The sequence below is a fragment of the Mesoplodon bidens genome, assembly GCF_964165515.1.
Source record: "Mesoplodon bidens genome assembly, chromosome: X".
Lineage (NCBI taxonomy): Eukaryota > Metazoa > Chordata > Mammalia > Artiodactyla > Ziphiidae > Mesoplodon > Mesoplodon bidens.
This window is the reverse complement of record NC_138163.1, coordinates 98,107,077-98,117,537: the sequence shown is the minus strand read 5'-3', so window position 1 is coordinate 98,117,537 and position 10,461 is coordinate 98,107,077. Positions and strand designations below refer to the sequence as shown.

The window sequence follows — 10,461 nt, the reverse complement described above, 5'->3', positions numbered from 1 at the left end:
CAGTTATCACCTTTCAACAATGTTTACTGCCTCTCTTCCCCACTAGGATGTCAGGTCCAGGAAGCTAGGGACTTGGGGGCTGTTTTGTTTTACCAAACATCAAGTACCAAGAGCAGTGGCTGGTGATCAATAAATATTTGGTGAATGAACAAATAGGGTCTTACATACTTAGAAGTTCTCCATCTCTAGTATTTTCTGCATTACTCTAGAAATCAATTTTATAATTAGTCATGTTATCCAGAGATGCCTGCAGAGTCTTTAGGAGGGAATAATTAATCTTTTAAGAAAATGAACCCAGTGCATGTGTTTTGCTGCTCTCTACATGTATGGTAAGATACTAAAAATAAGGCAGTGGATTACTCCACATATGTGAGAAGCAGAAATCACTGCAGTATCAGCACGAACAAAGAAATGAGCAAACAGTAAATGAATAAGATAATATTTCTGATAAAAAGGAAAGCTATGAAGAAAACAAAATCATGGCGAGGAGCGAGAGAGTTGTGGGGTAGATCGGGGAAGAAAAACATCTGAAGAAAGGACATTTGAGCAGGTGCACGAGTGGTGTGATGGAGTGAGCCCTGGGGCCAGAGCACTTTTGGCAGGGGCCACAGAAAGTATCAATGCCATGGAGCTTCTGCCTCCCTGCTCATCCCACAACTGGGTGGCATCTCTGGGCTGGGGCCAAAGATTTTCTTACCCCATTCAAGAAAGGGACATCACTTTTCTCCACGCAGACTTTCTCTCTTTACATTTAAATGTTTATCTAACAGTTTAATTTTCCCAGTTAACTTAAATATTAAGTTAGTCTCAATAATATAATTAGCACTTATGCACCTACCACCCAAAAGAAAAGGTATGGCCTTAATAACCTCCATCTATCCATGTGTTCCCCCAATTGATGGCCCTGCCTGCCCTCAGCTGAGGTAAACATCACCCTAAATTCCAAGTTCATCAATTTTTGATTTCCTTTTTATATAATTTTATCACAACTATACAAAATCCTAAATATAAAGTTCATGTTCTTTATATTAGTAGCTTTTAATTTGAGAAACATGTGTTATTTTTTATATACTATCTTGGGAATCACAGGGTTTGTTTTTTCCCTTAAATTCATCCTTATTGTTGGGTACTGTTCTAGTTCATTCATTTTGACTCCATCCATTTTTGTTTCCAGGTCTTGCTATTGTGAACAGGATGCCGTGCATATCCTAGGTTTCATATGCAAGTGTTTCTCGTGGATATATTCCTAAGAGTGGACTGGATAGATTGTGAGGTATGTACATATTCGTTGTAGGAGGAAATGCTAACTATTTTCTAAAGTAGTTACACTGATCTATATTCCTTCAACAGGGCAAAAAGATCCTGTAGCTGTACATCCCCTGCAACATTGTACTGTCAGACTTAACTTTTTGCAAATTGAATGGGTGTAAAACGTCATCTCATCATGTCATTTGTATTTCCCTGATCGCTGATGACTTTGAACATCTCTTCATATGTTTTTTTTTGAGCCAGCACTAAAATGAAGACTATATTATTAACCTTACATAACAAAAGTTCCAGTCCCCAACTCTAACTACTTGAATATTTTGGCTCCTTTTGGTCATTTTTTTTATTCTTCAAAGGATAACAGCCATGAAGTTGGTACAATGCAGAAAAGAAAACTTTACATGTTGAAAGGAAAGTATAGCACTCTTATTTGCACTGCCTCAATCAATTATGCAACCTCAGGAACACAATAAATGCACACTGACTATTTATACATCATTAATATTCCAAAATCAACTACATTATCATAAATTTTCTTTACTTATCTCAGAATATAATCTCCAAAGACTGTAGTCTCCATGAAACAATTGTCCATCTGGAATTACTTTGTCCCCCTAAATGAGGCTAGTTACTTTTTTCCTATTAGGAAGCCATCCAAAGTTTGATTCCTTTCACAGTCATATCTCAAATGTCTATTTCTGAATTTCTTTTGTTGCAAGCTTACAGTTAGCATTTGACAAAACTTTTACCTTTTTTTTTTTTTTTTTTTTTTTTTTTTTTTTTTTTGCGGTATGCGGGCCTCTCACTGTTGTGGCCTCTCCCGTTGCGGAGCACAGGCTCCGGATGCGCAGGCCCAGCGGCCATGGCTCACGGGCCCAGCCGCTCCGCGGCATATGGGATCCTCCCAGACCGGGGCACGAACCCGTATCCCCTGCATCGGCAGGCGGACTCTCAACCACTGCGCCACCAGGGAGGCCCCTTTTTTATACCCACAATAATTTGACAAGACATTTTTTACCTTTTTTATACCCACAATAATTTGACGAAACATTTTTTACGTTTCATATGTTTATTGGCTCTTTTTTTTTCCTTCTCTGAAATAGTCTAATAGACTTAGTTTTTTAAAAACGTAACCATAGTGCTATTACGACATTCACGTGCACAATGATTCCTGGAGCTCTATTAGACATGTATGCATGCCAAACATGCTTCCACTTATTCCATTTCTTCTTTCACTTATTCATTCAACAAACACTCAGACCAGGGCTATAGGGGCAGAAAGAGAATCTAGGATAATCAGAGAGTCCAACCCCCTAAGAAAGTAAAAATTAGCTCAGGGTATAAAAGTCTGCTCTGCCACTCATAAGGCTGGGAGAACAGACACAGATAAAGTCAGATGCAAAATTAACAGAAAATATTATTTCTCCCAAGGATGTCCTGCAGCTGTAATGCCATAAATAACTCCTACTTTGAGTGACTACTGCTTTTTTACTCACTGAGAAACTGTTCTCTACAATCATAGGCTATCAGAAACTGCTGTTTGAAGTGGTATCAGTACAGATAAAACATCCCACTCTTGCTGAAGATTATAAGTCACTTAGACACCGCAGTTAAGATTTCCAACCCCAGTGCAGAGAGAAGGGGTATCTAGATACAAAATTCTGTATCTATCTTAACTTTATGGTTTCCAAGGAAACAGGATTCTGGGTTCGCTTCATAGTCCACATACAGCCCTGCTTTGCTTTGAGTTTACCAAAACACTGCTTCATTCACATTTCACCTGAACTTCACCATTCCTCAGAATTCCATAATAACTCTATTTTTTCCTTTGTTTAGTGAGCCACCCCATGGTTCCTCTGGCTTGTGGCCTCCCTCACTGACTGATAGATTTGTCTGACTACAGATTAATCCCAGATGGTTTTAGGCTAATTGGGATAGGACACTCTCACATTCCAGATTGCTAAACTGAGGCCCAGAGGGGATGTGACTGGACAGAGAGCATCCAGCAAGTTCACACCTGAGGCTCTCAAAACACCTTCCTCACTTGAGGATTCAGAAAGGCCTTCAGAGGGTTACAGAGCCTTCTACCTCTTTCCCTGGAGGAGATATCTGAACTTGGTTTTGAAAGATAAGTAGGCATTCCCAGGTGAAGGGTAGCATGACTTCTGCCCCAGTAACATCTCCCAGAGGGCACAGGCATCTCCAGAATTTCCATATTGGGGGTGATAAGGGGCAACAAACTGGTTGAAGGGCAGAATCAATCTTGCCTTAAAGCTACATTTGCAAAGTAAGGGCACTATTACTATATGGATTTTATTTTATGAGAAAATAAAAATAAACTTTCCCGAAGATACTTTTATTGACATATTGCATTAGATTAGGGGAAAAATCAAAAACCATTATTGGTAAGAACTTTTACTTTAGCTCGGGTAGCTGGCGTGGGAGATAACGTAGATTATGGGAGCATCCAAACCCCACAGCCAACCCCCACAAGCCCAGCAGAGGGTAATCTAACACTGACTCCTCCCCCTTTTCCCCAGGGCTATATCCTAGGAGGGCTTGCAGGTCCCTGATTTCTTCCCTTTCTCCCCTCGTGGTATGTTCCGGAAGAGGCCCACGAGCAGTCCTACTTCTCCTTCTCATCCTGTGGTATCTGCCAGGAGATAACAGCCACTGGCACCTCTGCGTCTTTCCAGAGGCCTCTCAGCTTCTCTGAACATTATTACACAGATCCCAGGATGCCCGCCCAGAGAAACGTCCCCACCCTCTCTCCCCACCACCTGTGAGACAGCGCTAGTGCTCAGCAATGTGAGTTTAGAGGCTTCCTCATCCTCTGTACGGAATGGACACTCCTCCAACATGGCGTACCCAATGAGGAAGCGCAACCTGGGCGCGGCCATGTTCCCCGCCTGACAACGCTGCCTAGGGGCACTGAAGGCAACCAAAACACCGACCCCGTACATCTCCATGTTGGCTCTGGCTGACTGCGGCTTCGAATGTGATTTTGCGCATGTGCAGAACCACGCCTCTTCGTGTGAAGCCCCAAACCCCGAGAAGGGGCGGTGCTAGGGGTGGTGACCGGAAGCTGCTGCGGTTTTCAGCCGCGGTTTAATAGTTGTTGTCAAGAGGATCCCAGTGCTCTTTGCCGGAGGGATGTGGAGGTGATGGGGACCCGGGGAGGGTGAGTGTTGGGGAATTCTGTGTGGTCAGTGATGGAATCGGTTGTCTGAATGTAGTTGGATGATTCGCTTGTTATTTTTCAGGCTTTCCTCTTTTCTCATATCAACGTTAAGGTCTTAAAGTTCACTGTGAGACCCACAAGGTTTGGTGCATTATGTTATAAGTGTTTTATAAGAGTTGATTATTATTTTTTTGCCCAAGAATTATTTAGAAGTGCGCTTTCATTTTACAAAAGTTCATCTTTTTACTAGACTTCTAACCTTAGTTTTCTGTGGTTAGAAAAATGTCTACATGAAGCTCATTCCTTGAAATATGAGGGGAGTCATGGCCTAGTCCTTGGTGAATTGTTTTATAAATATTCCATGTATAATTCGAAAATAATATTTAATTGTTTAGTCGTCAACTGTGTTGTACAAAATTTGTACTTTTTTTGTCTGCTAGTTCTATTACAGAGAAAGGAGAGATTAAGTCTTCACTGTGATGATGATTTGTTCATTTCTCCTTCCTGCTGTCCATGATCCATTCTGAGTTAAGTTTTGTATAAAGTGCGAGACTTAGATCAAGGTGCATTTATTTGGATGTCCAATTACTCAAGCACCATTTGTTAAAAAGACGGTAGTTCCTCCACGGACTCGTTCTGTACCTGTGTCAAAAATAAATTTGCCATACTTTTGTGTGGCTATTTCTAGGTTCTCTATTATGTTCCATTTATTTATGTGTCTATCTGTGTGTCTTTTATGATGAATGTGTGTTGAATTTTGTCAATACTGTATGAATTTATATGGTTTTTCTTCTTTGGCTTGTTAATATGGGGGAATGCCCTTATTGATTTTTGAATATTGAATCAGCCTTACATTCCTGGAATAAGCCTCACTTGGTTGTGGTGTATAATTCTTTTTTTATATTGCAGGAATTGATTGGTTAATGCTTTTTTTTTGAGGATTTTTGTGTCTAAGTTCGTGAGAGATGTTGGTCTGTAGTTTTCTTTTTTTGTACTTTCTTTTCTGGTTTTAGTATTAGGGAAATACTGATCTCAATAAATGAGTTAGAAAGTGTTCTCTTCTATTTTCTGGAAGAGATTGTGTAGAATTATGTTATTTTTCTTTAAATGTTTGATAGAATTCTCCAGTGAAACCATCTGGGCCTGGAAATTTCCTTTTGGAAGCTTTTGATTATGGCTTCAATTTCTGTAGTAGACAAATGACTATTTGGGTTATCTATTTAATACCTTTTCAGAGTATCTTCATATTTAATAGTGGGTAAGTTGTGGGAGTCTCTGTTTTGTGAGGAATTGGACTATTTCATCCAAGTTGTTGAACTTATGTGCATAAAGTGGTGTGTGGTATTCCCTTACTTTTCTTTTAACAGCTGCAGGATCTATAGTTGTATCTCCTGTTTCATTTCTGATATTGGTAATTTGTGTCTTATCTCTTTTTATCTTTGTCAGTCTTGCTAGAGGATTACCAATTTTATCGGTCTTTTCAAAGAACCAGCTTTTGTTTTCATTGATTTTTCTCTATTGTTTTTGTTTTCAATTTTATTGATTTCTGCTCTTATATCTATTACTTCTTTCTTTCTATTTGCTTTGGGTTTTCTTTGCTCTTCTTTTTCTAGTATCTTATGGTGGGAGCTTACCTTACTGATTTAATACCTTAATTCTTTTCTAATATAAACATTTAGCATTATAAATTTCCCTCTCAACACTGCTTTATCTGCATCCCGCAAATTTTGATATGTTGTATTTTGATTTTCATTCATTACTTTTTAATTTCCCTTGAGACTTCCTCTTTGATCCGTGGATTTTATAGAAGTGTGTTGTTTAATTTCCAAATGTTTGGAGACTTTCCTGTTACCTTTCTGTTACTGATTTCTAGTTTGATGCTATTATAATCAGGGAACATATGCTGTATGATTTCAATTTATTAAGGTTTGTTTTATGACCCTGGAGAATGTAGCACAGGTGCTTGAAGAGAATGTGTATTCTATTAGTGTTTGGCTGCAGTAGGATGGGTATGTTCAGTTAGGACACCCTTTTCTTGTTCCTTTGATTAAGGGGAGCAGGCTTTTCTTAGAGCTTTTTTTGTCTGTAGCTATTGATGGTTCTGAGTTATAAGCTTTTCTAGTGCCCTGTTTGTGGTATATGGGAGGGAAAATGAAACCCAGGGAACTCACCGCTGTGTTGTTCCTTAGGCCCCGTCTGCCTTTCCTTTTTACCTTTCAGAGTCTTTCTATTTGTATTTGCTGTTATGTCATTTTTTCCCTGGTCTCTTCTACATTCATTATTCTCTCCTACCTGTATTTTCCTGTATTAACTTTGTTAATTTACATTTTGTTAGGGAAGCATCTGTTTCACATCAATATTAAAATATGTTGCTATACAGTTATGCATAATATCCCACAATAACTACTTTGAAACACTGCCTCATCTGGGAAAGATTCTCATTCTGTCTCTCTCTCCCTCTCCCTCCCTCCCTCCCTCTCTCTCTCTCTCTCTCTCTCTCTCTTTCTCTTTCTGTGTGTGTGTGTGTGTGTGTATGTTTTTAAACTCTTCTTTATCTCATTTGCTAGGGGATTATCTGTGATATCGGTCATTTTAAAGGACCAGCTCTTTGTTTTCTTTAAACTCCCATTGTTATATTTATTTGACTTATTTAAGGTTTTTATTAATTACTATTTTCCTTTTGGGGGGTTGCTTCGTTTTGTTTTTTTCTACTTCTGATGTTTTAGATTGAATACTTAGCTCTTCTTTGTTTTATTTATTTATTTATTTATTTATTGTATAAAACATTTACTTTGTTGGTCTTTGGGGGCAGTTTGATACATCACCAGTGTATTACAGCTGAGCCATTAATCTTGTAGCTTCCTCACCATTAACTGGTTCATTTTTATGACACTGCTGAGGAATCAGCTGTTTCTGCAGAGGTTCAAGAGAAAGGCCTTTTAAGAAATGTGCAGGTTCCTTTTGTATATCTACAGAAGCTGTTTCCACTCTATTAACTTTTTCATCATTCACAATGTTTATCTTCCTAAGATTAGTGGTAACTGGTTTTGCTGTATTTTTTAACCTTAAAGTTTTTTGGCTGGCTCTACGGAATACATTCCTGGACTTCTGCCCTCTTAGTTTGTTCTTGGCCATTGTCTTTGATATCCTCGTTCAGCTGCTCAAGCTCCAGGTGATACCATCTGCACCTGTTGTATTTATTTTTAATTAAAAATAAAGCCATTTAAATCTATAAATTTCACTCTGTATACAACTTTAGCGTGTTCCATGACTTCTGGTAAAAATTGTTTAGTTTCTGTATTGATTTCCGACTTTAATCCTGGGTTATTTAGCAAAGTGTTTCTTTTTTTTTTTTTTTTTTGCGGTACACGGGCCTCTCACTGTTGTGGCCTCTCCCGTTGCGGAGCACAGGCTCCGGATGCACAGGCTCAGCAGCCATGGCTCACGGGCCCAGCCGCTCCGCGGCATGTGGGATCTTCCCGGACCAGGGCACGAACCCGTGTCCCCTGCATCGGCAGGCGGACTCTCACCCACTGCGCCACCAGGGAATCCCGTTTATTTTCTTTTAAAACAGATTTATTTATTTAGATATATAAAACAGACTTATTTATATATATTCAATACCTTAAAATTCACCCATTTAAAGTATACAATTCAGTGGGTTTTAGTACATTCACAGAGTTGTTCAGTCATCACCACAATCTAATTTTAGAATATTTTCAACACCCCAGAAAGAAACCTTGCACACATTAGCAGATATTCACCATTCATGCCACCCAACACCCCCAGCCCTAGGCAACTTCTAATCAGTTTTCTGTCTCTATATATTTGCCTATTCTGGACATTTCATATAAATGGAATCATAAAATATGTGGTCTTTGTGACTGGGTTCTTTCATGTAAGATAATGATTTCAAGGTTCATTCATGTTATAGCATGTATTGGTACTTCTTTTTTATTGCCAAATAATATTCCATTGTATGGACACACCAAATTTTGTTTATCTGTTCATCAGTTGATGGACATTTAAGTGCTTTCTGCTTTTGGGCTACTATGAATAATACTGCTGTGAATATTTGTATACAAGTTTTGGAGTGGACATGGGTTTTCATTTCTCTTGGTAGATACCTAGGAGTGGAACTGCTGGGTCATGTGACAACTCTATGGGTAGCATTTTGAGGAACTGCCAACCTGTTTTTCAGAGTGGCTGCACCATTTTACAATTCTACCAGTAATGTATGAGCTCAAATTCATTCACATCTCACAAACACTTGTTACTGTCTTTTTTTTTGCCATCTTTGTGTATATGAAGTGGTCTCCTAATGAATAGAACATTTTTTTTTTTTTTTTTTTGCTGTACGCGGGCCTCTCACTGCTGTGGCCTCTCCCGTTGCGGAGCACAGGCTCCGGACACACAGGCTCCGCGGCCATGGCTCGCGGGCCCAGCCGCTGCGCGGCATGTGGGATCTTCCGGGATAGGGGCACGAACCCGTGTCCCCTGCATCGGCAGGCGGACTCTCAACCACTGCGCCACCAGGGAAGCCCGAACATTTTTGATTTTGAAAAATATTTATTTATTTTTTGGCTGCATTGGGTCTTAGTTGCGGCATGCAGGACCTTTTGTTGTGGCGTGTGGTCTCTTTGTTGCGGTGCGCGGGCTCTAGAGTGCGTGGGCTCTGTAGTTGCAGCAGTCGGGCTCTATAGTTGTGTCGCACGGGCTTAGTTGCCCAGCGGCATGTGGGATCTTAGTTCCCCGACCAGGGATCAGACTGGCGTCCCCTGCATAGCAAGACAAATTCTTAACCACTGGACCACCAGGGAAGTCCCAGAACATTTTTGGTTTTGATTACATTTCCCTAAGGACTAATGACATTGAACATCTTATACTATAATCAGAGAATGTAGTCTGTCAATTCCCAACATTCAGACATCTACCAGATTTTTTGTGTGGCCAGGTTATTTGATATAATTTTGTAAAAGTTCCATGGGCTTAAGAAAAGAAAGCATATTCTCTTTCTTTGGCACAACATCATCTTTATGTGTTAAAATTTAATTTGTTCATACCTTTAATTTTACTCTACTCCTTATTTCTTTTACTCTGTTGTTTCCTCTTCATCTCATTTCTTACTTTTGTTGTCCTAATTAAGTTCCTCTTCATTTTATGTGATATTTACCCTTTCCCAACAAGAATGACTAAACCTGCAGTGCCTGTATTAGTTGATCATAATGAAATTGTACCTCAATTTAGACACAGAGACACCCTCCCCTCCCTAGTTCCCTCGACAGGAGAAACAGTTTTCACCTCTGGATGTTTTTGAGGTAATTAAAAATTTTAGTCCCAGGCTACTAGTATTTTCCTTATGGCATATCTCTTCTGATTTAAGAAACTTTACTTAACATTTTTATTCCAAATTATGGTCATGTTTTCAACATCTGTTAAATAGAACCATGTTTATTTTGAGCCTCCCACATAAAAGGTACCAATGTGGTGTACCATTGAGAATGTGAACTTGGAAGCCAGGTAGACTGAGTTCGATTTAACATCACTAAACCTCTGTTTCTGTATGCATAAAATGAGATAATAATAACTACAGCAACACATAGATGATGTGATTATTGTGCAAATTAAATGAGGTACCTCCTTCTGTATATTACATGATTCCTTGTAATAACAGTACTTGCTAATATGAATTAAATGTTTACCTGGGCCAGTCTGGTGCTGAGTGCCTTAAAAACATCATCTCATTTAATTTTCACAACCCCTTGAAATAAATAGTTTTGATTTGTTTGGGGGAAAAAATCTGAAGAAACATTTTCATATTCATATAGCTAAAGGTTGGCAGAGCTAGAAATGAATCTTTTATTAATTTTAGTCTAAATCTCATGGTCTTGCTCATATTCCATGTGATGAATAACTTGAATCGGTGTTGATGTGGCTTTGTCCACTCCACAGTATCCAGTGTCGTGAACTATACTTCGGTGCCCTCAGGAAGCGCTTGTGGGGTGAATGTTGAA

General features: G+C 39.2%; 2 protein-coding genes across 3 annotated transcripts in view; one reads left to right on the top strand and one right to left on the bottom strand.

The window, feature by feature from the left end:
* The first annotated feature begins 4,358 nt into the window (after nt 1–4,358).
* The window catches only part of ZNF81 (zinc finger protein 81), a 72,940-nt gene continuing 66,837 nt past the window's right edge, over nt 4,359–10,461 (top strand). Inside the window, exon 1 of one of the 2 annotated variants that reach the window (XM_081221454.1) lies at nt 4,359–4,447. The gene's annotated coding sequence lies outside the window, so the exon portion shown is untranslated. Of the gene's footprint in view, nt 4,448–9,719; nt 9,766–10,461 lie in introns of those variants that run through there. The other variant, XM_081221455.1, reaches the window with a different exon arrangement.
* Nucleotides 6,724–7,705, bottom strand: LOC308609127 (ribosomal biogenesis factor-like). The gene has a single exon (XM_081222673.1). It carries the CDS (start codon nt 7,580–7,582, stop codon nt 7,280–7,282), a length of 303 nt encoding a protein of 100 aa, XP_081078799.1. The 5' UTR covers nt 7,583–7,705; the 3' UTR covers nt 6,724–7,279.

What these genes read in the sequence shown, in the direction of transcription:
- LOC308609127 (XM_081222673.1), bottom strand. Translation starts at nt 7,582, where the DNA reads ATGGCCAAGAACAAACTAAGAGGGCAGAAGTCCAGGAATGTATTCCGT.